Raw genomic sequence first — 25002 nt, forward strand, 5'->3', positions numbered from 1 at the left:
GTCTGGGCCATAGTACGCCCTGCTTCCAAATATCTCTGATGCTATGGAAATGGCGATCTTGATGAATTGGTGCTGAATAGCGACCGTCCATCTACTGTGATGAGTACTTGGCTGGTTCAAGGTTCCAACGGTTCGACATATCAACGGCCGTCAAGCTGCCCAAACCAGTTGACGTGCAACTGTCTGCATTGCACCATGCACATTATCGTATTCGGCACGCGCACTCATCACGCGAGCCACCAGACACTTTTGAGTTGATGCACAGTCACCACCCACTCACTTATTCATCCCAACTACTCACCGTGCTGGCTCTACCATTGAAGCCTGGGCTGCTGTGCAATTGGACCCATATCGCAACAGTTGCTGCTGCCGTTTACTCCATATAAGTCCTCTCAACCGCAATCCTCCACCACCATCCATGTCGTCTTTTTTCCGCACATACAACCAGCTCATCTTGAAACGGCCATTGGCCACCAACATCCTCACCACGGGGTTCTTGTTTGGGGCTGGCGACGTTCTCGCCCAGTCCCTCTTCAATCCCGAGCGCCACCACGGCTACGACTACCCTCGCACTCTCCGTGCGGTGGCCTACGGCTCGGTGGTGTTCGCACCCCTTGGCGACAAGTGGTACAAGCTCTTGAACCGTATCCAGCTTGGCGGCACAACCCGCACCAGCACGGTGGGCACCACTGCCGTGCGAGTAGCCGCCGACCAGTTGGGGTTTGCGCCGTTTGTGGGGATTCCGCTCTATTTCAGCATGATGACAGTCTTCGAAGGAAAGACGCCTGTGGTGGACGAGATCTCACGTAAGCTCTCCACCAGCTGGTGGAGCACGTTGACCACCAACTGGATGGTGTGGCCAGTCTTCCAGGCGTTCAACTTCTACTTGATGCCTGTGCAGTTCCGGTTGCTTGGGGTGAATGTGTTCAGCATAGGCTGGAATTGTTACATGAGCTACGTGTTGAACAAAAAAGATGGTGGCGAGCGCGGAGGGCCGCTAGGAGCAAAGATAGGCGACGAGCAGGTGATGATCTAGCGATCTAACGAGGGAACTAAACAATCTGACGAGCCAGTTGTCAGGTGATGATCGAGCGATTCGGTGGGTGCTCGCCACTCCTGGTTGGCAATCTGTCCCGTATAAGCCGATTGTTTCGTAAAAAGTGGATTTTTAGTGAGCCATTTCCCCTGGCGAGGGCCCCTCCTAACGAGTCCCTGCCTAGCGAGCCATGCTAGTCAGCGTTGAATACGCCCACTACTCCAATACTCAACCTTGGCTTTGCCGGTGTGTTCCTTCTTCTCTTTACTATCTCTTCCCCACCCCTCCCTGTACATTCCAATATTCCAATACATTCCGCCCCCCACATGTATCGCTATTGTTTCCCTGCGTGACCGCGCGCGGTACCGACCCAACGGCACTGGAGGCTCTCCGCCGTTGCGCCTGCGGCCTCCCGCTAATGTGGGACTGCTCGCTGGTGCCGTTGCGACTGCCTCGCTGGCGTTTGGGTCTCGTGGCGCTAGCGCTCGTGTCCAACCACGCCCAACACTGACACTGCCGGAACCTGACGAGCACTCCCAGGCCCCTACCTATGGCCACCCCACGAACTGTCCTCTCTGTAGCACCACTACGGCCTTCCCCCCTCTGTCCTCGCTAGCCCCCGTAGCCTCCCTTCCTCCCTCATACTGCCTCCCTACACCTTCCCTCTCGCTCGCCCCTCCCGCCAGGGCCCCCACCTTGACAGCCTCACGAGTGGACGAACCAAAAACACTGCCAGAAAAAAAATCAACACTACTGGAATCGACCTATCTCTCTACCTACCACCATTGCTATCAATTGCCTAGCAACGTCCCCGTTGAATCCATCCAGCGTACCGCACCCTGAAGCTAGACTCGTCCTTTGGTCTCTTGCACTCCGTCCCCAACTTCCGTAACAGAGTGTACGCCGCCAGTTATCCACCAGAGTCACGCCAGTGAACCGACAATCCCATCCGACACACGTCTTGCGGAGCCCACACCAGCGTACCAGCCTCTACACCAGCGTCCTCTGCAGAGCTCCGATAGATCCGCTCACGCCAGCCTTGCTACGTGGTCATTCACCTCAAAACCTCCAAACCCAACACGAACAACTGCAGAACTTCTGCCTTGCAAGCAGCCAGATTCAAAACAAATCCATCTTGGAGACGAATAGCTCCTCTAGTTGTACTTGTACGCCCTCCAATTGAACATTGACCCTCGCGCCACCTGCCCAAGATGATGAAAGGATTCAAGAATAGGCTCACCAGAAACAAGAGCCAGAGCTCCAGCAAGAAGACCGACAAGAAGGCAGAAAAGGAGAAGGAAAAGTCCGACAAGAAGACCACCCCTCCTCCCAGCCAGTCGCCTTCAGGAGGCAAGATCTTGTCTGCGTCGTCTTCGTCGTCATCCTTGAAATCCAACTCCCCCAGCCCCTCCAGGAACAACAGCGGGAATTCTGTCAAGTCGGCCAACTCCGGGGGAACAGGCTCGGCCACCACCAGCTCTCAAGTTTCCCAATCCCCCCACCTGCCCAAACCTCAGGATTCCCCCAAAATTACCATCAATAACATTGACTTCGATGCATCTAGCAATGTGAATTCTGGAAATAGCAATTTCGGTACTGGTACCAATAACATTCTCAACAATTCAGCTTCGGTGTCTCCATCATCGAATCCAAGCTCTCCAATACCTTCCCCAAACCACATTACCTCGTCTTCTCCTTCTCCCTTTGAAGGTAAGGTCACCCACAGTCAACAGCCCGCAATTCATCCATTCCTGTTAAATACAAACATTGCATCTCCTTCCAAGGAAAATATCGACATTGATTTGATTGTCACGCCAAAGAGGCACTCATCTTCTCGGTTCGAACCTTCCAATTCCGATAGGTACCAAGAGATGGTGAAATTACCAAACTTCGATGAAGTTTTACCAGAAGAACAGATTCCATTGTTCATTCAAAAGATTGACCAATGCAATGTGATGTTTGATTTTAGTGACCCCACATTTGATTTGAGAGGTAAAGAAATTAAGAGAATCACCTTGCAAGAATTGATCCAGTTTATTTCCAACAATAGATTCAGCTACACTGACGAAATGTATAAACACGTTGTTTCAATGTTCAAGAAGAATTTGTTCCGTCCAATTCCCCCTCCTGTCAACCCAGTTGGTGAGCTTTTCGATCCAGATGAGGATGAGCCAGTCAGTGAATTGGCATGGCCCCACATGCAAGCCATCTATGAGTTTTTCTTGAGATTTATCGAGCTGCCAGATTTTCAGCATCAATTGGCAAAGCTTTACATTGACCATGATTTCATCTTGAGAATTTTGGAACTATTTGATAGTGAGGATCCAAGGGAAAGAGACTGCTTGAAAACCACCTTGCATAGAATTTATGGTAAGTTCTTGAGTTTAAGAAGTTTCATTAGAAAATCTATCAACAATGTTTTCTTACAGTTTGTTTATGAAACAGAAAGATTCAACGGTATTGGAGAATTATTGGAAATATTGGGTTCGATCATCAACGGTTTTGCTCTACCATTGAAGGAAGAACATAAGATATTCTTGGTGAGAATCTTGATACCATTACACAAGGTCAAGAGTGTTTCACTCTATCACCCACAGTTAGCCTATTGTATTGTCCAGTTTTTGGAGAAAGATCCTTCTTTGACTGAAGACGTTATAATGGGATTATTGAGATTCTGGCCAAAGATCAATAGTCCAAAGGAAGTAATGTTCCTAAACGAGATTGAAGACATTTTTGAAGTAATGGAACCAAATGAATTTTTAAAGATCCAAATTCCTTTATTCGCTCAATTGTCCAAATGTATCTCGTCGCCACACTTCCAGGTTAGTGAAAAGGTGTTGTGCTATTGGTCTAACGAATACTTCTTGACTTTGATAACGGAGAATGCTGAGGTTGTGTTACCAATAATTTTTGCTTCATTGTACGAGTTGACAAACTCTACCCAACCTGGAATAGAGAATGGGATCATGCAGCAAAAATTATCCGATAATCCACAAGCCACTAAGGATGCAAATGGAAATCTTATTGACAAGGGATTGGTTTTGCAGGATTTGAACCAAGGTATAATACCAAGCTCCAATGATCCAAATCATCCTCATCACAATTTGCTCCATGTTCACGAAAGTCATCAAACAAAGCATGGCTCAAACTCTTTTGCCCAAGGAGACCTTAACGGTAATGATATGAATGATGAAGAATACTATGATTCCTTTTCTTCTCTTCAAAATTCTGGAGGCCATAACATGGGCGATGAATATAATGCTTATGATGACGGTACCAATATGCTCCAACACAACTCCGCAACCTCCAATTGGAATAGAAGTATCCATTCATTGGCCTATGGAGCTTTGAAGGTATTCATGGATCACAATCCAATTTTGTATGATCATTGCACCATGTTATATCATCAATCATTAGAGGAACAAAAGCAAAGAGAAGTCGCAAGAAAGGAAGGTTGGAGAAGAATTGAAGAATATGTCAGGTCTATTAAGGAAAAGCAAAGACAAGATCTTGATCAAGCAAGGTCTAATCCAGCAGAAAGTAGAGGGTTAGTAAGTCGTTGATAGACTGCAAGTGTAATTAGTCAGGCATACTAGTTGCTTAAAGGCCAATGTTGATCATATCAGGCATTGCAATATTTATCATTAAGTTTATCGATTATGGTTACAAGCTTCCATTGTCTATGCACACACATAGCATACAACATGCGTATTCATTTTCATATATACATCAATTCGTTATCAAATCGAATGCTGTATTCATTCAGTACTCTGATACTTAGAATTATAATTTTGACTGCAAAGTTGATTTTATTACTAACTTACCCGGTACCATTTTTTTCACTCATTTATATAGTTATGTATGCTTGCCAATACTTATCACGTTGTTAAACTGAAGATAAATCGACGAAATGTTTCCAGATTCACTTTTGGTGTTACCCGGATTTCAGATTTTTCAGCACTATTTAAGAGATTTATGCCCACTATTTTTGGATGGGCAAAGAAACAGTATGTAATCCAATACTAGTGTGAAATGATGATTCTACTATCGGAATGCATTCAATGAATGCATGATGAACCGAAATCCTATAGAACCGCTACTCTGATCCACACAATTTATCAAGGAAATACTAACATCTGAAGCAAGAAACTTAAACCAGCTCATTTCTATCATTCAAAAGCTTAGAGAGGATGACCGGAGTCTAATGAAGCTTCTATCATTTCAACCTTAAAAATCTTTATGTAGCTATCGCATTTCAAGTCTTTTAGTAGTTTCTAAAAGTGTATTGAAATCAGTAGTAATTCGATTATTTTTGGATAATGGGACAAATTTCTTCACTGGCTGAAAGAAGTATTGTCATTTGAGGTTAATGTTCTCTACGCCAGTCCCATTTTTCACCTAAGTCAATAGCCTCCTATTTGTCAGCTTTTGGCGGTGATTCTGGGACTGGTGGGCTACATCAGACAACAACGCGCAGGTTGGAGTCAAGGACTAGTAATGATTCAAGTAATGACATAACTTGACGGAAATAAGAGTTCAAATCGATACAACCTGGATTGAGACACAGGGTTCCTGAGTTAAAACGATGCAAGCCCATCTACAGCGAAGTAAAGGGGTAGTAGATGAGTATTGTTCAAGCTCTGCCCTGGCTGCAACCAACACTATTCACCGAGAATCAGCTATAACAACAATGCCTTTAAAAAATGATTCATTCGGAAAATGGTTTTATTCACCCAAATACCTAAAAAATGCAAATATTGTCTATTATTGGTAACTATAATCCGATGTTGACTACAAAAGAAACATGAAAGGAGCAACTGGACTACTGCAGGGCTCTCAAAGGAACCTAGTACGCAGGCAAAAGCACCAGATTGCACCATCGAAACTTCCAGAGCTTCGGAGTGCAAAAATTAGTTTTAGGGCAATTATGAGCACCTCATACTACAATATCCATCAGGTGGCACCGCCACCACCTACAGAATGTCGCATCTCGCTTACAAAACCCTGCTTCAGTAGGAGCCCCATCTTACTGTGCTGGTGCGCAATAATAGTGCGATGGAAGGAGTCACCTTGAATATTGTAGCCACTGAACCACACAATCCCAGCTATACCCCAGTGGCTGCGAAGTTCTTAGAGGACCCTTTAGTCCAGCAGCATTTGTGGGCAAATTCAGAGGGTCCTGGAGCCGTCTAAAGCGTCCAGATCCCCGAGCTCCATGTCGCTTAGATAACCCTAATAACCCCATGTCGCACCCAGAGTCAACCTACTCCGAGCACCTACAGCTCCGCCAGCGACCGGAGCCTCCGATCGCCCTCTTGCAGACCATCTCCTTCGCCGTGTACCTCGATCTCCCTGATAAGACAACCTCTCCGGGACCCCGCGGACATCCCTACTACCATGCCACCCAACTAGTTGCGGCCCCAGAGCTCATTTGTAATTCTTACACTACCATAGTCATCATACATCTCCTCCACAAGTATTTTGTGTGTCATCGCGAACAAAAATTTTTACTATATAAGCCTGTGCAGATCTCTGCCATTACGGTTTCTCTTTTTTTTTTTGGCAACGTTTGCCCACGTCCCCAAGTTGTTACTTCTCTTATAATGGTTTTGGATATCACTCAAGCTACTAAGCACTTAGACACCTACTCCAAGAAGGATGGGTTGTCCATCCAGCAGTTGATCGACTCCACCAACTTCGGTGGGTTGACCTACAACGACTTCCTTGTGTTGCCAGGTTTGATCAACTTCCCAGCCTCTGCCGTCAAGCTCGACTGCAAATTGACCAAGAAGATCACCTTGAAGGCCCCATTCGTCTCTTCTCCTATGGACACCGTCACCGAAGAGAACATGGCCATCCACATGGCTTTGTTGGGTGGTATTGGTATCATCCACCACAACTGTACCGCTGACGAACAGGCTGAGATGGTCAGAAAGGTCAAGAAGTACGAAAACGGTTTCATCAGCGACCCAGTGGTCGTTTCCCCATCGTGCACCGTTGGCGAAGTCAAGGCCTTGAAGGAAAACTTAGGTTTCACCTCTTTCCCAGTTACTGGTATGTTACAACCGGATTTGCAAGCTTATTTTCACGGATGATCAACTTTCAATTAATAACTTTCGTTCTACCGATCTCATCAAACGATGTTGTGGACACCCTATTTTACTGAGTCAATAAGCTTACTAATTGTGAATTATACTAACTTTTTAGAAAACGGTAAAGTTGGAGGTAAATTGGTTGGTATCATCACCTCCCGTGATGTCCAATTCCACGACGACAACAGCTCCAAGGTCTCTGAAGTCATGACCACCGACTTGATTGTCGGTAAGGAAGGCATTGATTTGTCTGAAGGTAATGCTTTGTTGAGATCTTCCAAGAAGGGTAAGTTACCAATCGTCGATGCTGACTACAACTTGGTTTCTTTGATCTCGTTGACTGACTTGCAAAAGAACCAAAGTTACCCAGACGCCTCTAAGTCTTACCACTCCAAGCAATTGTTGTGTGGTGCTGCCATCGGTACTATCGATGCTGACAAGGAAAGATTGGTCAAGTTGGTTGAAGTCGGTTTGGACGTTGTTGTCATCGACTCTTCAAACGGTTCTTCCATTTTCCAAATCAACATGATCAAGTGGATCAAGGAAAAATTCCCAGACTTGCAAGTCATTGCCGGTAATGTTGTCACCAGAGAACAAGCTGCTTTGTTGATTGAAGCCGGTGCCGATGCCTTGAGAATCGGTATGGGTTCTGGTTCTATCTGTATCACCCAAGAAGTCATGGCTTGTGGTAGACCACAAGGTACTGCTGTCTACAATGTTGCTGAATTTGCCAACCAATTCGGTGTTCCATGTATCGCCGATGGTGGTATCAGTAACATTGGACACATCACCAAGGCCTTGGCCTTGGGTGCCTCTGCCGTCATGATGGGTGGTTTGTTGGCCGGTACCTCTGAAACCCCAGGTGAGTACTTCTTCTCTGACGGTAAGAGATTGAAGTCCTACAGAGGTATGGGTTCTATTGATGCCATGCAACAAACCAAGACCAACGCCAACGCTTCTACTTCCAGATACTTCTCGGAGGCTGACAAGGTCTTGGTTGCCCAAGGTGTTTCTGGTTCCGTTGTTGACAAGGGTTCCATCACCAAGTTTGTTCCATACTTGTTCAACGGTTTGCAACACTCGTTCCAAGACATTGGTATCCAATCCTCCGCTGAATTGAGAGAAAAGGTTGACAGCGGAGATGTCAGATTCGAGTTCAGAACTGCCTCTGCCCAATTCGAGGGTGGTGTCAGTGGATTGCACAACTACGAAAAGAGATTGCACAACTAGACTGTGCCTAGTTAAATATAGGTTTTGTACATTAAAAGTAAAAGTAAAAGTATTTCGAGGAATGGTGTAGTGGAAAAGTCGTGTGCAGGACAAGAGTATACATCGGCCAGGTCGCCACCTGATGGGAGACCAATGCAGCCTCAAACCACGAAGTACGACCAGAACGCGTCCACCAACTTGGACCAGGACGTGAACAGCTCACGGCTGGTGAAATACGCCCAGAACCAGACGGAAATCAAAGAGTACCTCTACGCAATACTATCAAAGGAACACCCCCGGCTCTTCGAGAAGTATGGCCCTGATTTTCTTGCAATTGACCTAGCAGAGCTGCTCAAGGACGGAGAGATCCTATGCAAGCTTGGATCGTTGTTGCCAGCCTCGAAGGTGCCCAACAACCCCAGCACCAAGTTTCGGAGCTCGAAGATGCCATTTGTCCAGATGGAGAACATCTCGTTCTTCTTGAGCACCTGCGAGCTAGTGGGTTTGCCGCACGACGAGATCTTCCAGACAGTGGACTTGTACGAGGCCAAAGACCCATACCAGGTGGTTATCACCTTGATGTCGTTCTCGAGGTTGGCCAACAAGATCGACGCGTCCAAGTTCCCGCATGTGGTCGGGGCAAGGGCTGCCCGCGTCAAGCCCAACGTCCCCAGCAAGCCATTCAGACTAAGGACCAAATAGCATCCCAATACACACCCAATCGTGCCCCTGGAAAAGGTCACATTACATAAGCCGCCGCGGAGCGCTTACGTAAGTGCCATCTCGCGCGTGTGCAGTACGCATCGCAACAAATTTTTTCAGAGTCTACTCATCTCCATAGTAAAAGATACTACAGCCTTCGTCTTCTAGCCCGGCCAATACATTCCATACCCAGCCAGAAAGCAGGCCCCATCATCGACACACCACCAAATAGCATAATACATCACCATGTCTGACGAAGTGATCTGGCAAGTTATAAATCACCAGTTCTGTGCATTCAAGATAAAGACTGATAAAGACCAGAACTTCTGTCGAAATGAATACAACGTCAGTGGTTTGTGCTCCAGGCAATCTTGTCCGTTAGCCAACGCGCGGTATGCCACCGTCAAGAATGTCGGTGGACGGCTCTACTTGTACATGAAGACTGCTGAGAGAGCCCACATGCCCTCCAAGATGTGGGAGAGAATCAAGTTATCCAAGAACTACCAAAAGGCATTATCACAGATCGACGGCAGATTGCAGTACTGGCAGAAGTTTTTGATCCACAAGTGCAAGCAGAGATTGACCAGATTGGTCCAGGTTGCCATCAATGAAAGAAGAATGGCGTTGCAGGAGGAAGAGAGGCACTATGTGGGAGTTGCTCCCAAGGTCAAGAGAAGAGAGGAGAACAGAGAGCGCAAGGCATTGGCGGCTGCCAAGATCGAGAAGGCCATCGAGAAGGAGTTGTTGGAGAGATTGAAGAGCGGAGCATACGGCGACCAGCCCTTGAACGTGGACGAGAGTGTGTGGAAGAGGGTGTTGGGCAAGGTCGAGGGAGAGGAGGATGAAGAGGAGTTCGACGACGACGAGGATGTCGAGTTGGAGAGTGGCGACGAGAGCGATGTTGGCGAGGTCGAGTACGTCGAGGACGATGGCGACGACGAGTTGGTGGATGTGGAAGACTTGGAGAGATGGTTGGACGACTCCTCTGCCGACGAGTCCGAGTCTTCGGACGACGACGACGACGACCAGCAAGGCGCCAAGCGCAAGGCCGACGACACCCCAGCATCCAAGAAGAGAAGAAGACCAAGAGTGGAGATCGAGTACGAACAAGAAACCGAGCCGATCACCAACATTGCAACCACCTGATCACGTCACGTGGATATATAGTGTACAATAGATGGAACAAATGCCTTGCGTAGTTTGCCAGTTTGCACATGCTCCACGAGCAGATTCGAGGCGTGGGAGTTGCCACCCATTCGAGCCCAAGGACCTCAGCGTATACAAGATACGAGCGTAACCTGCGCCACCATCGGGGGTCTGGTACAGTTGCGCAACTGGTCGCCCTGGGAGGGGCTTCCCCACCATCTGGCCTGGCGGTGGCAAAACACCGCCGCACGAGCGCAAGCGATAACAACACCAGCCATTGGAGGCTAATCGTCGGCTATAGCATGCTCTAGCCGTGGCAAGCGAGGCTGCTCTGGCATTCGGTGCCACTGGTGGCATTTGTGTACCTCGCAGCATCTCGGTGTTCTTTCATGTACGCTGCGGTGCAGTGCGACCGTTTTCTGGCTTGCCAAGGAACACAATGCAAACCCTGGATCGATTCACCCCCCATCCATAAATAGCACTGGCCTGACCTGGCCGCAATCCCAGGGGCCCCTGGATGGAAACACCTGGTGTTGGAGGACACGAACCGTGGCCGTTGTAGTGGGAGTCAATGCTCACAACCGGCAGTACGCAATCTGGTGCATCGGAGTTACACAATATCCTTTGGTGGCTTTCAGCAACCGAAGGCTTAGCGGTGATTAAACCGCCAGTAACGAGGGTCAGGATCGCCAGGCTCGACAACACTGGACTCGTAATGGGCATGGGGTGAACATGCGAGCTCAGCCACGGCTGTGTGTTGATACTCCGGGCAGTGCAATCATGAGAATGGTCTTCGGTTAATTTAATTTTAGTTCCTTGCACAATGCCGGCCCATCAGCTAGGTGCCACAAAGCCTTGTGAAATGCAAAATCTTATTAATTAAGGGCACCAGCCAGACGTTTGGTTCGTCTTTCTTCACCTTCCTGCCATCGTACCATTACCAGCCCATCATGAGCGTTCCCACCATATCGTCCTGGACCACCAGCTCGTGGCCTACCAAAACGGTCTTGAAATCCATAAACCCCACCCACACCGCAGGCTTGATGCAAACCTACTCCTCGGTGATGGCAAAGGCCAAAACCGTCACCGACATGGCCGACTTGTACTCTTTATCGGAGGTGGTCCGTGGTGCTGAAGCGTCCATGACCATTCTCAGTGCCCAGGAGGTTTTGGCAACTGCCACGGCCTCCTGAGGTCCAGGCTGAGGCTTCCAGGGCCATATTTGAGCTGACAGTCAACTTGAAGAACTTGGCCGATGAACAGAACGTGTATGACTTTCCTTTGAGTTATCCAGCCAACATCATCTACTTTGTCTTGTACACATTAATTTTTCTTTATATCACGGCCATGTTGGTCAAGTCTCGATACCACTGGTTCAACATCACTTTCTGGTGTGGCTACGCTTTGGAGTTTGCTGGGTTCCTTGGCAGAATCTTGTCGTTCTCCGACAACACCAACGGGGACTATTTTCTCCTCCAGTATGTGACACTCACCATCGCTCCTGCATTCATTATGGCTGGGATCTACTTCCTTTTTGCCCAGTTGGTGGTGATCCACGGCCGCAAGTACTCGGTGCTCAAGCCCATGTGGTACTCGTACTTTTTCATTGCCAGTGACGTGCTCTCGCTCTTGGTTCAGGCCATTGGCGGGGGTATGGCCTCAGCTGCTTCCAACGACCACAGAGATACCAAGCCTGGCACTGACGTCATGATCGTGGGGATCTGTATCCAGGTGGTTGCCATGACCATCTTCCTTGTGTTCTGGTTCGAGTTCTTGAACAGGCTCTTCTTCAAGCACGCCAAAGAAGTGCGCACCACCTATCAGTCCAAGTATGCTAAGCGGACGTTGGCCAACTTCTTTAGATTTTTGTTCAACACCAAAGGAGCCCACGCCTATAAGCAGACGCACTTGGACCAGTACTATAACGCCAAGTTTGCGGATGTCCGCCAGCGTCGCTTGGTGCCATATTTTCCCTTGGCCCTCACAGTTTCGGTTGTGATCGTGTACATCAGGTGTGTGTATCGTGTGGTGGAGTTGGCCCAGGGGTTTGACGGGTACTTGGTGACACACGAGGTGTACTTGATGGTGTTGGACGCGTTGTTCATCACGGTGACGGGTCTCATATTCATTCCGTTCCACCCTGTGATTGTGTTTTGCGTCGAGAACAAGATCAAGGTGGCTACAATCAAGCAGAACTTGGACGAGAAGACCGAGGACGACGAGCAGTTGGTGGGTGCTACTGAGAACGTCGGTTCGACTGCCTCGGTGGCCTCCACCGACACCCCTGCCTCCAAGGAGCGGTAGCCACATGTGTACCTATGTTGTCTAATACATTAGACTGTTATGCCATAGTCGATATGCCCGTTATGCCATAGCCGTATGCCCATCCATAGTAAATCACGGTAGTCGATATGACACGTACTGAAGAGTACGCCTGAAATCGTTTTTGAGAAGTACGCTGAACGTCACTGAAGAGTATGACTGAAATCGTCAAGGAAGCCCCGTAACTCAAATCGTCATTGAAGAATGCCAGTACTTAGATCGTCACTGAAGTGTACGACTCAGATCGTTACTGAAGTGTTGCGCATCTCAAACGGTTCATGAAGAACGCACTGCCCGAACCTACTACCACTCCTAATCACCAATACCACTCAATGCCCATATCAGTTGCACCACTCCTCACATCTACCCCAAATCTACCCTCAAATCTACCCTCAAACCTTCCCTTCCTTCTAAGCCTCACCAATACGATCCCTGGCTTGCGTCAACCCGCAGCTGCACGGCTGTCACCGCCGGGGAGTTGATTTGTAAGGATCGCCGGACCCCTCCTGGGGATAAGCGGAGCTACGCGGATCGAAACCTTTGCTGCGCACCAAACGGATATACCCCATCCACTACCACCACCTCCAATCCCCCTCCGCCACCTATCCACCACACCAATGTGGCGGATCTTCCCCGTCCGCCCCTCCCGTGCAGGCTGAGGCGCCATTTCCGGCTTGGCTCCCCTAAAAATCTCAACGGACTTAGCAGCCAAGCGCGCTGGCTTTTCCCGCATACCCCCATCGCCGTAAACCAAGCCCCTGCACCAGATGCAACATTATAAAAAGTTCGTGCTTGCCGCCCCCACCAAACTCTCCCTACCACTACCGTTACACCCCGAGCATGAGCGTTCCTTCTCTCACTCCATGGACCACATCCGCCTGGCCCACCAAGACGGTGTTGAGCAGCGTCAACCCCACCCACACCTCGGCGTTGTTCAGCTCGTTGTCGTCGGCAGCGGCTAGAGCCCAAACCGACACCGACCCAATCGACTTGATCTCGTTGTCCAGAATCATCAGAGGTGCCCAGGCGTCGTTGTCCATCATCAGCGCCGAGCAGGTGTTGGCCACTGCCACCGCTGACAGCATCCAGGCCCAAGCTACCAGAGCCATCTTCGAGCAGACAGTCAACTTGAAGGACTTGGCTCGCGAGGAGAACTTGTACAACATGCCGTTGAACCACCCAGCAAACATCATCTACCTCGTTGTCTACGCCATCATCTTCGCCTACATTACAGGCATGTTGGTCAAGTCCAGATACCACTGGTTCAACATCACCTTCTTCTGTGGCTACGCTTTGGAATTTGCCGGGTTCCTTGGAAGAGTGTTGTCCCTCACTGACAACACCAACTTACAGTACTACCTTCTCCAGTACGTGCCGCTCACCATCGCGCCCGCGTTCATCATGGCGGGAATCTACTTCCTCTTTGCCCAGTTGGTGGTGATCCACGGCCGTAAGTACTCGGTGCTCAAGCCCATGTGGTACTCGTACTTTTTTATTGCCAGTGACGTGCTCTCCCTCATGGTTCAGGCCATCGGTGGAGGTATGGCCTCGGCTGCTTCTAAGGACCACAAGGACACCAAGCCTGGTACCGACGTCATGATCGTGGGTATCTGTATCCAAGTCGTTGCCATGACCATCTTCGTTGTTTTCTGGTTTGAATTCTTGAACAGATTGTTCTTCAAGGATTCCAAGGACATCAAGGCTACTACCGAATCTCCATACACCAAGCGTTCTTTTGCCAACTTCTTCAGATTTTTGTTCAACACTAAGAGCTCGAGAGATTACAGACAGATGTACCAGGATTCCTACTACAACCAAAACTTCAAGAGTATCCGTGAACGTAAGTTATTACCATACTTCCCATTGGCACTCACAATCGCCGTGGTCCTCATTTACATCAGATGTGTTTACAGAGTTGTGGAGTTGGCACAAGGCTTCACCGGCTACTTGGTCACCCACGAAGTCTACTTGATGGTCTTGGATGCATTCATGATTGCCATCAGTGGTCTCATTTTCATTCCATTCCACCCAGTTCTCGTTTTTGGCTCCACCAACCTTATTAAGGTCGCTACTATTAAGAAGAATTTGGACGAGAAATCCACCAACGACAGTGAACAATTGATCGACAGCTCGGCTTCAAACTATGACCAACAAGATGGAATCAGTGGCTTTGATCATTTAGCTGGCACCCAAGGTTCTGCTTCCAGTAGTACCCCAAATGAAAAATAGACTTGAAGTTACCCGAACATTCATATAGACGTTGACTCTCGACAAGGAAATACCAGGGTCATATTGCATCCTACGATATTGTTCATTAGTATGCATTCTAATCCACAAAATCATTAATATATACCATTTCACTATTTCAATGTAAACTATGAGGCAAATTTGGTCTCGCGACATTTTGCAATTTTTTTGCAATCACAAATACACTTAACATTTTCTCGTGTTTCCTCTATTTGCTATGGATTTGGGCTATCATAGGACGCCTGTTGAGCCAGGAGAATTGCTAGAAATATCTGAATCAGCAGATCCGATTTTTCATTCTGAATTACCCTTTTTTCCTGCTTCCTCTGACCCGTTGTTTGATAGTTCTGTCAGTGAACTACTCAATGATGGACACTCGAGTTACAAGTACTCCCCTGATGGGTTTATTAGATTCCATTCTTTGAAACTATGCACCTCAAATGCTAAACAGATGTCCAAATACTTCCAGGTGGTTTTTGGATTTAAAGAAATTGCGTATAAAGGGTTGGAAAATGATTCGAGGCTAGTTGGATCCCACGTAATCAGAAATGGTGGAGTCGTATTGGAGCTTGTGAACACAATCGAAACTGTGGAGGACGAAAATATCCTCAAATTTCCTTATTTTGAAAAGGACTTGGAGAGATTAAATCAAATCAATAATAATCAATACGCAAACGAGTATAAAGTCACTACTGATGATTTGGTTTTTGACTTCGTTAATTCCAAGATCAATGGTCTCTCTAAAAGCTCAGTGAATAACTCTCTGCATTTTGGTAGAAAGATTTCCATGAAGGTCTTGAGCTCAAGGGCGTTCAAGAATTCAATTAATGAATATAACAAACTAATATTGGAAACCATAAACAATTCCGAAACAGTCTACAACGACATCATGGAATGCACCTTAATTCAGAAGTTTTTGAAAACTCATGGAGAAGGAGTGATGGATATTGCTTTCTTGGTTGAAGATGTAGAATACTCATTTCAAAAAGCAATCAAATCGGGTGCTGGAATCACCAGAGCCCCCCGACTACTTGCAGATGAAATGGGAGCAGTCAAGATAGCTACCATCAGTGTTCCAAATACAGATATTCTTCACACATTGATTCAAAATATAGATTACAAGGGACCCTATCTTCCTGGATATTCAAAAGGTGGAACTTCGGATCCATTGTTTGCAATTTACTTAAAAATGTTGCCGCCTATCAAACTTCAAAATATTGATCACTGCGTTGAAAACTATTCATGGAATCAAATGATGGAGCAAGCTTGTTTTTATGCTAGAATGTTTGGCTTTAGAAAGTATTGGTCCGTGGATGAACAAGATGTAAGTACAGGCAATTCTGCATTGAGATCTATAGTCATGGCCTCTGCAAATGGAAAAATTAAGATGCCAATTAATGAACCAGCCGAAGGGAAGATGAGAGGGCAAATTGAAGAGTTTCATGATTTCAATGGTGGGCCTGGTATTCAGCATTTTGCATTAAAAACCAATGATATCGTAGGTACAGTTTCTGGCTTACTCACTCGTGGAATTGAATTTAATAGTACTTCTAGTTCCTTTTACGAATCCCTTAGACTGCGCTTAAGAAAAGACGATATCATACTTTTTGAAGATTTAGATGTTCTTGAAAGGCTCAATATATTAGTGGATTATGATACGAATACTAGGAACAAGAAGACCAAGAGATGTAACTACATATTACAAATCTTTACTAAACCTCTTCATGATCGTCCCACCCTCTTTATAGAAATTATTCAGAGGAGACATCATAATGGTTTTGGAAAAGGAACTTTCAAGGGGCTTTTTGAATCAATCGAAGAACAGCAAATGCTTCGCGGAACTCTTGTACCTTCTGATTGAGAATTATTCTATACATATGTTGGATATTATCTCTGATTTTGCTAGCATTGTATCTTGAAATAAATGATGTTTCATGTAAATTAGCAATAAAATCTAACAACACAGCTAGGTCATAATAATTTTGAAGATAACTCTCCATTATGACCCAGGTCCTTGAGTTTATGACCTACTGAATCATAATACTCTTTCAAGTCTTTGACAAATAAGGGATACAATTCTGAATCGATTCCTTCATTTCTAGCAATTTCATATGCTCTGTCGAGAGGTATCCACACTCCTTTTAAGTTCATTGAGCCAAATTTAACCACTTTTCTAACCTTTTCTCCTTTTAGCATCCCATCCCTTTTCCCTCTAGTCATTCCTATCACGTTTAACAATTTAGTTCCATTAACATATCCATTATCATCTCTCCGTGAAACCATTATTCCTCTAGCTCTGACTTGGTAACACATTGTTTTCTCGTCTTCCCAAAACGTTGTTGCAATTTTTGGCTTGATTGGTTCAGGATAGTTCCCAGACTTTGATTTTGTAGATGAATTTCTGTTTTCTGATGTGGATGACATTTTCCGAGGTGCTGATATTTTTGATTGAACTTGATTCCCCGTTTCATTTGAATTGGCAATTTCAGCAAAAATGTGGGGGTCATATCCTTGAAAATCAACATATTGATTTTGCAATACTTTTGCCTGCAATCCTGTATTGTTCATGTTATTTGGGGTAGGTGCTTCAGTTAGATAGTTCGTAGTTTTTGCCGATAATTGTTGATTTTGAGAAGTTTTTACATTCAAGGAATTCAAGGTTTGGGAAGATCTTACTGTTGGTGAAGCATTAGAAGGGAACACGACTGGAGTGCTTTGATAGATTTGCAAATGATCATTCATTGAGTATAGTTTTTGACGGGCCTGAAAAGATGAACTGGATGCTGCAATATGGCCAAATTCCCCATGATTACAAATATCAGGGTTACTCTGATTCGACGGATCCAATACATCCATGGAATTTGCGACTAGCTCTTTCGTGAGGTAGTTTTGTTGACTTGGGGTAGGCATACTTTGAAATATTCTGAAGACACAAATATTATTCCTATGTTCTTATATGAGATGTTTAGCGATATACGAACAGTCCTAGAACACCTGTACTGCGCAACTCCGGTTGACATAAAAATTAAAAAGAATTGGGTCTTGGAAAAATCCAGATTTAGTCCCTGAGTTTGTAATTCTTTCTATGCCAGTGTTATTTTCTAGGAAAGGCATCTCCTAGGAATTTATTTTGGATCAATGGGGAAACTCTTGGACGTGTCTCTAACTGCAGTAAACCAAATCGTTTAACTCACAGAAAGGATACTGCTATTCAAGATTGTGTTGCTTTCTGGTCATTTTTGTTTGAAGCACTATTCTTATCACTTAGAGGAACTAATTATTTAATAATAATCCAAATTTGTACACTTCAGCACGAAAGTAGCAGACTTTTCTAGATTGAAATCTATACTTTCCAATTTCGCAGCAATTCCTAGGTGCAGGAAATAAGGTTTCTTATAGGTAGAGAGTGATACTAACAATCGATTGTCAAGTAGAAGGGAGATTTTCAGTTACTATTGAAGACCATTCCTGGTTTCACTAAGTTTATGTGTAAGGAATAACAGAAATAAAGTTTAGCAATTTTGAGGAGAATCAGCGTCGCCATGCATATACTTGCACGAACAGACATAACAACCACACGATTTCCACCCGTAACAGGAGATGGACTTGAGAGTAGAAAAGAGGTTCTAACTGTCCACAATTTCTAGTTATGACATATGTCCGACTCAACTAGTCGATAGTATATTTTATGTGGGTCGCAAGTACTAAAAAAACGATACAACCATTCTAGAGCATTGAATGGACAAACTCCTATACAGTATTCATCTGTCCTTTCGGAAGATCGTTCTAAGTGTACTTCGATAAGATACTTTTAACCATTTCCTAAGTACTTGGTTCAATGCCATTCTTAAGCAGATTTTTCTTATTAGTTCAAAAAATATGGAAAATTGCAGAGGAAAGAGAATACAAAGAAAAATTATTAGCCGAATATACTCGCGAGGTTCTCTCGCGTGGTTCTTGCGGTGGAGGAAGTATGGAGATTTTCAAGTTTGTAAGATACGATAGGTTGTGGGAACAAGTATACGGATTGGTATTATACCCACAAAGGCCAAATCAAGTAGCAGTAACGCAAATGCCAAGCTCTGATTGGGCAAGAACCCACGTCATGCACTATTTGGTAAGTTCACGATTGAACAAGGCGGACCATGGAGATATGCTTGTTACGGCTACTGCGAAAAAGTAGTGCGCGTACCTACAATCAACACGATGTTTGAACTACGATGACCACTATACTTATCCATTATGTCATACCATTCGGATATAGAAGGGTCTCCTTCTAGAACAAGGAGAAAATCGATATTGGACTATGGTGGCGCGAACTCCATCAACAATTTTGCATCCTCATACACAAGGGCTCAGAAGCATCTAGGCTCAGATTTGTTCGCCAATGCCATCGAAGATGACGTCTCCCCCAACACCTCACCTCTCATTGGAGCAGTGGCAGACGGTATCGACGAGCAATTTGAATCTCTCAACGGAAGACGGTCAGACTCGGGAAGTTACCGCAGTATCAACGAGTTCCATTTTCCAATCGATGACCAAATAAAGGGACAATCTTCACTGCGGACCAGTCCGTTTGGGAGTGCCTCCAATGCAACTGAGCAGTCATCGTTATTATCTTCATCTTCCGACCACAGGAAACTGGCCACCGTGTACGGTAGTTCCACTTCTGCCCAGACCATCTTCAATGCCATCAACTCCATCATGGGGATGGCTATGCTTTCCCTTCCATTTGGTCTCCGCTTATCTGGATGGATTTTGGGAAGTTGCATCTACTTGGCCAGTGCCGTAATCACTAGTCATACTGCATCCATCTTAGGGAAGATCATAAAGAGAAACCCGCATTTGAGATCTTACAGTGACATATCATATCTTTATGGAGGTAAATGGTTCCTGATTTTGATCACTATCATCTTCTCACTTGACTTGAGTGGTGCCAGTTTGTCCTTGATCTTACTTTTCAGTGATTCGTTCAATATTTTAGTGCCTGGTATCGCCAAGTCAGAATGGAAAATGATGATAGTGACTTCTGCATTCTTTTTGTCCTTCTTACCACTCTCCTTCCTTTCTATTATCAGTTTGAGTGGGATTATATGTACATTGAGTGTAATTGTTGTGTTTGCCATGTGTGGGGTGTTTATTGACGTTAAGCCTGGATCCTTACTAAACCCCGAACCTACTAGTTTCTACCCTGTGAACTTCATGAGTTTATTGTTGACTTTAGGGATATTTATGGCTCCTTGGGGAGGTCACCCAATGTTCCCAGAATTGTACAAAGATATGAAGAAACCGGCAAAGTTCGATAAGTGTGTGAGAGTGACGTTTTCTACAACCTTCATCTTGTGTTACTTGCTTGGCGTGATTGGTTACTTGATGTATGGGTTGGGTTCTCAAGATTCTATCATCAAGAACGTATTGAGCAATGACAAATACCCAAATCTGATAAAGAATTTATTCTGTTTATTTATGGGAATTCTTCCAGTGTCAAAATTGCCGTTAACAACCAGACCGTTAATCACAGTGTATGAGAGTGTGTTGAACGTGCAACCCACAACCAAGAAACCCGGTGTACAACCCCACAACATTAAGAAAGTTATCCTTAGGTTTGTTTTCTGTTGTGTATTGTTGGCCGTGTCTCTCCTATTCAGTTCTTTCGGTAAATTAGTATCGTTCTTAGGTAGTGCAATTTGCTTCACTATCTGTATTACTTTACCCTTAATGTTTTACTTGAAGTTCTTCAATGACGAGTTGAGTTGGTCCCATAAGCTTTTATTGAAGGTTGGAATTGTTTTGTCTATGACAGGTGCCATTGCTGGAACATATGCCTCGATTAGCATGGATATTCTGTAGTTTAATTCAAATAGTTCTGTACATACAAGACAGTCAACTCTCCTATTTCACTTTAATATACTTGTAGCTTGCTGAATATGACTCCCGAACCATAACAAACGCTACAATAACATTATTTCTATTGCCATCATCAAGCGTTCAGCTTCAATTAGGACTATGTTGAGCTAGATTGTCGCATGCGTGGAAGAGTAGTGCTGGATGAAACCAAGCTCTGTACAATATATTTTATTGTTCATTAGTCGCCGTAGGAGATTAATATTCAAATACATGATTAGAGAGACAGAATCTGTATAAAATTTCTATAATCGAACCAATGTTTAACTCATTTTCTTACCTTACGCGTTCTTGGTTTCTGAGGTTGCTCATTGGGAATGGAATGAAACTCAGACAAATCAATATCATCATCGGCACCAATATCGTTGGACATCACGGAAGCTGCATAGATCATATTGTCATGTTGAGACTTTGCCAAATATTGTGCCATCACTTGAGATCCCGAAGTAGAAAACTGGGTTTTGCTCTGAGGATGTCCGTAGTGCTGACGTGGCTGGTGATGAGGATGGGAATGTGGATGGGGAACATAATACTGCTGAGGAAAGTAGCCATTATTAGGCACGGAATATCCATAACCACCATACGGCCTTGCGTTGGGGTGTCCTCCAGGGCTAGGCATATAGTAAACTTGCTGTTGCTGGACGTATGGAGAAGATGCAAATTTGTAGGGTTGTTGGGTTGGGGGTGGGGGCTGTGAGTATTTGGAATAGCTGGAGTTCAACGAGATATTAGACGAATTTCTTGATGATCTTCTTATTGAAGACTCTGACGAATTGAAGTTGCTGTGATAGACTTTGTCGTATCCATTTAGACGACTGTGAGACTTCTTGTTACGCCCTGACTTCTTGTCTTTGGAAAGGTTTTCTTTTGGAGCATTACTCAAGGTGTCATCTGATCCAATGATTATAGAGACTTCATCGTCATCATCTTCATCGTCATCAAGGTCATCTTCATCGTCAGCATCAGCATCAACTACTTGGCCCGCGACTTCGATTTTGTTATTAGTGATTGCTGCATCAGCTGTTTTCAGTTTTGCATCCTCAGTTTCTTTTGTTTCAGTTGCATCTTCAACAACTACTTCTGATTCCTTACTTTCAGTTTCAGAGCCTGGTTTCACCTCAGAATTGCTAATGATTCCAAAGACCATCGCAGCCTCTTGGTTTATGGTATCTTCCATGAAGCTATCATGCTCTTGCATTCTAGTTGCCTCATCATATTCTTCCAGTCTACTGTTTCTCAGCTTGTTTTTCCCACGTTTGTTAACACTTCCATGAAGTAAGTGTTGATATTGCTGATAAGTCGATCCTTGGAAATTTGACGCTTTCTTTTTGAAACTAAACTTAGGCGGGTTTCCACATCTGTCTTTTGCAAAACTAATCTTGAAAGGTTGGTACTTTTTGTAAAACTGGTCCACAAACGCATTCAAATCTCCTTCTATGAATTCTTTACGTGGGGAAGTGCTGAAAATCTTCGATAATCTTGTTTTAGCACCAGTAGCATCGAGCTCAAAAGTCTCTACCAACTTGATAGCGTCCATGATGTTCAAGAAATTCAAAAATCCACAATCCTTGTTGTGGTAAAAGTTGATCTGTTCCATCTCTCCAAAAAGTGAGAAATCTTTTCTTAAAGTAGACTCGTTGGGCAATCTTAAAGAGCTCTTGTTACCACCATTGCTATTGATTGGGTTTCCATTTTCATCCTTGACGAGTTTGATTCCAATGTACACGTTTCTCGATGCGCCCGCGGTAACTGCCAATGCAATATCCCTGTTAATTGGTCCGCTATGGTTTTTAGCCCAACTAACAGTAATATCATGCCCGTGAATGATTAACTGATGCAAAACCTGATGGTTCAAATAGAATTTGAGGGCAATTTGAGGATCAACAAAGGTTATAAAACAAACCTTTTTTTCTGGATGATAGTTGATATTTTCCACCAAGCCACCGGCTCTCACATTGTTAGCAATCTCCTCAATACTGGTATTTTGATGAAGGTTACCAAGATAAATAGTCCTGTTATCCACGTTGTAAGGATCGGGATTTAATGGATAGTTTGGCGTGGCACTATTCATTGGGTGTCCGTGAACCATGTTAGGACCAGGCAACATATATGGATGGCCGTGTACTTGTTGGACATCATGGAACAGATGCATTCTATGCCTAGTGTTGCCGTACCCATTTTGCATTAACATTGGAGAAGGTGGGATGAAGTTTGGATGTGAATCCCTTCTTTGGCCAGCAAATTGATTATGATGGGCATTGGAGTGCTCGGATACGGGAGATGGAGTGGAAGAGCTCAAAGATGGAGAATCTGCACCCAAAATCGAGCTTGAAGATACTTTTGATATATCGTCAGCATCCACAGAGATTGCGAGAGGATCCTCTGAGTCAATCTCAATTTCAAGTTCCGACTGTGTACCAGGAACCTCTGAGTTTTGGAAGAAAGTTGGATCGTTTTCTTCAGGGATATCAGAAAATTTTTGCGTTTTCTTATGAGGTTTAGTTTGCTTGTTTAGTATGGTCTTGTCACACCTATCTTTGTGGAAGGCCACGTTGAAGAAGTTGATATCATACAACACGTTAACGTTCTTTTCATCTTTCTTAGCCTTAGTCTTCTTCTTTGCACCATTTGGATCTTGAGCATCCAATGTCCTCTGCTTGTCGTGTTGGATTCTTCTCAAATAGCTTTCGTAAGTTTTGATTGCAGCATCGATGGATGTGAAATGGACTAGGACTTTACCAGTAACCCTCTTGTCCGATTCGGACGCAGTGGTTTCTGGATCGGGTTTTTTGGACTCCAATGTTATCTTGAAGTCCTCGACGTCACCAAACTTTTGGCACTGGGTGAGGACGAACGATTTGATGGCCGAGGCACTGTCGACGTCCAGTTCCGAGACAGGGATGTCCTTGATGGTGAACTTGATCATGAGGCACCTGGTGGCATTGAAGTCAAGAATGTAGTTGAGGGTCTTCAACTTGATGAAGTCCTGGTGCTTCGAGTTGTTGGTGTAGGAAGGGTCTGCGGCTGGGTTGGCGGAGGTGTCGTTCAACAGGATCTTGAGATGGGTGGAGTTTTTCAACGCAGCCTTGAGACTGTTCAAGTTTGCCGAGTTCTTGAAGTACTTGAGGTGGAACAGAATCGAGATTTTCGAGTTGATGAACGAGATGTAGCAGAGCTTCATGTTGGGGGTAGCGTTCGGATCCTGATCCAATATGTGCTTGGGGGTGGGCTTGGAGAACATCTTGCAGTACTCGATGGGCCCGAGGTCCACGTTGTTGAGGAGTTCGTTGAGCGACAAGTCGTCGGCCAAGTGCTTGAGAATGACGGTTCGCGACAAGTTCAACTGGTCGAGGTTGTGGTTGGACACGCTGGAGGTGTTGGAGGACGAGGTGTTGTTGAGATGGGTAAGGTACGGCGACGATGGCATGGGCGACATGGGCGGCTGGAGGCCAAAGCCGTAGCCCGTGTAGCCTGGATGGTGGTGGGGGTGGTGGTGGACGTGGTGGGGGTGTGAAAAGCTGTTGCTGGCAGTGCTAGCCACGCTTTCTTCGCTGTCGCTGTCCACGGACGGCGCCCGGCCCGGAAACACGCCGGACGACGGCGTCTGCTGGAAGTAGGGCGAGTTGACCAAGAGGTTGGACGGGATCATGGAATGCAGGTAGTTCAAGTCCAACGGAGTGGGGGGCGGCTGGAGAGCGGCACTGGAGTACTTTCCCGGAGGCATGTTGGCGATGGGAGGTGGGCGTCTCTGGTAGTGGGGCGCTGAGACGTCCACGGGGGTATAGATGATGTTCAGTTGGGGAAACATGGACGAACCACAATGCGGCGGCAAAGTAGGGGAGGATGCGAGAGGCCACGGGGAAGCGGCTTTTGTTGTGGGAGCGAGTGGACGAAGAAGCCTTTTTGGACAGAAGAGGCCAGGATGGAGAATATAAACGATTGACCAGTTCTAGAAATAGACAAAAACAAATGTGGAAATAAATAGAGCGAAGCGAAAATGAAACAGGGACGTCTGACAGTGGGAATTGGTGAATCAGCGCGTGGGTCGGATCACACGCGGGGGACTACATACACCAAGGGGGAAGCACGGGGAGTCTAGGCTGGAGAGGGGGCAGGGCCTGGTGGGTGCCAGGTGTTGCTAGCGTACCACGCTGTGACGGGCGTACCACGCTGTGACTGGCGTACCATGCTGTGACTGTGCACCCAGCCAGACTACTCCTCGCGGGCCCTGGCACACGCTGGAATAGGAGCTGCAGGCCAGAGTCTCAATGCGGCGAAGTCTGCAAGGAAATGCGCAACAAATTATTTATAGTCAGATCTAGGGCGGGAGACGATGGGAGAGAA

At 45.7% G+C, this 25002-nt stretch overlaps 10 protein-coding genes across 10 annotated transcripts; 8 read left to right on the plus strand and 2 right to left on the minus strand.

Annotated features, from left to right (window-relative positions):
- Positions 1-418: 418 nt before the first annotated feature.
- On the plus strand, positions 419-4599 carry RTS1 (protein phosphatase 2A regulatory subunit; the record flags this gene model as incomplete). Its single annotated transcript, XM_020209397.1, has 2 exons — positions 419-1024; positions 2248-4599. The coding sequence occupies 2 exons, from the start codon at positions 419-421 to the stop codon at positions 4597-4599; spliced, it is 2958 nt and encodes a 985-aa protein (XP_020065799.1).
- Positions 4600-6639: 2040 nt separating this feature from the next.
- IMH3 (IMP dehydrogenase) lies at positions 6640-8358 on the plus strand (the record flags this gene model as incomplete). The annotated part of the gene is made up of 2 exons (XM_020209404.1): positions 6640-7090; positions 7244-8358. The coding sequence occupies 2 exons, from the start codon at positions 6640-6642 to the stop codon at positions 8356-8358; spliced, it is 1566 nt and encodes a 521-aa protein (XP_020065800.1).
- Positions 8359-8490: 132 nt separating this feature from the next.
- SCP1 (Scp1p) lies at positions 8491-9039 on the plus strand (the record flags this gene model as incomplete). Its single annotated transcript, XM_020209533.1, has 1 exon — positions 8491-9039. The coding sequence occupies one exon, from the start codon at positions 8491-8493 to the stop codon at positions 9037-9039; it is 549 nt and encodes a 182-aa protein (XP_020065801.1).
- A 246-nt stretch (positions 9040-9285) lies between these two features.
- Positions 9286-10185, plus strand: MAK16 (ribosome biosynthesis protein; the record flags this gene model as incomplete). Its single annotated transcript, XM_020209442.1, has 1 exon — positions 9286-10185. The coding sequence occupies one exon, from the start codon at positions 9286-9288 to the stop codon at positions 10183-10185; it is 900 nt and encodes a 299-aa protein (XP_020065802.1).
- A 950-nt stretch (positions 10186-11135) lies between these two features.
- Positions 11136-12489, plus strand: CANTADRAFT_4696 (RTA1 domain-containing protein; the record flags this gene model as incomplete). The annotated part of the gene is made up of 2 exons (XM_020209406.1): positions 11136-11351; positions 11386-12489. The coding sequence occupies 2 exons, from the start codon at positions 11136-11138 to the stop codon at positions 12487-12489; spliced, it is 1320 nt and encodes a 439-aa protein (XP_020065803.1).
- An 858-nt stretch (positions 12490-13347) lies between these two features.
- On the plus strand, positions 13348-14689 carry CANTADRAFT_88605 (RTA1 domain-containing protein; the record flags this gene model as incomplete). Its single annotated transcript, XM_020211471.1, is given in 2 exon segments — positions 13348-14617; positions 14637-14689. The coding sequence occupies 2 exon segments, from the start codon at positions 13348-13350 to the stop codon at positions 14687-14689; spliced, it is 1323 nt and encodes a 440-aa protein (XP_020065804.1).
- Positions 14690-14853: 164 nt separating this feature from the next.
- Positions 14854-16670, plus strand: CANTADRAFT_339050 (uncharacterized protein). The gene has a single exon (XM_020208542.1). It carries the CDS (start codon positions 14972-14974, stop codon positions 16613-16615), a length of 1644 nt encoding a protein of 547 aa, XP_020065805.1. The 5' UTR covers positions 14854-14971; the 3' UTR covers positions 16616-16670.
- A 55-nt stretch (positions 16671-16725) lies between these two features.
- On the minus strand, positions 16726-17766 carry EFH1 (KilA-N domain-containing transcriptional regulator EFH1; the record flags this gene model as incomplete). Its single annotated transcript, XM_020212013.1, has 1 exon — positions 16726-17766. Exon 1 carries the CDS (start codon positions 17662-17664, stop codon positions 16726-16728), a length of 939 nt encoding a protein of 312 aa, XP_020065806.1. The 5' UTR covers positions 17665-17766.
- A 1230-nt stretch (positions 17767-18996) lies between these two features.
- On the plus strand, positions 18997-20604 carry AVT1 (Avt1p; the record flags this gene model as incomplete). The annotated part of the gene is made up of 1 exon (XM_020209411.1): positions 18997-20604. The coding sequence occupies one exon, from the start codon at positions 18997-18999 to the stop codon at positions 20602-20604; it is 1608 nt and encodes a 535-aa protein (XP_020065807.1).
- A 322-nt stretch (positions 20605-20926) lies between these two features.
- CANTADRAFT_88608 (uncharacterized protein) lies at positions 20927-24382 on the minus strand (the record flags this gene model as incomplete). Its single annotated transcript, XM_020211472.1, has 1 exon — positions 20927-24382. The coding sequence occupies one exon, from the start codon at positions 24380-24382 to the stop codon at positions 20927-20929; it is 3456 nt and encodes a 1151-aa protein (XP_020065808.1).
- Between the last annotated feature and the right edge of the window lie 620 nt (positions 24383-25002).

Source organism: Suhomyces tanzawaensis (genome assembly GCF_001661415.1).
Source record: "Suhomyces tanzawaensis NRRL Y-17324 unplaced genomic scaffold CANTAscaffold_2, whole genome shotgun sequence".
Taxonomy (NCBI): domain Eukaryota; kingdom Fungi; phylum Ascomycota; class Pichiomycetes; order Serinales; family Debaryomycetaceae; genus Suhomyces; species Suhomyces tanzawaensis.

What these genes read in the sequence shown, in the direction of transcription:
- CANTADRAFT_339050 (XM_020208542.1), top strand. Translation starts at nt 14,972, where the DNA reads ATGGATTTGGGCTATCATAGGACGCCTGTTGAGCCAGGAGAATTGCTA.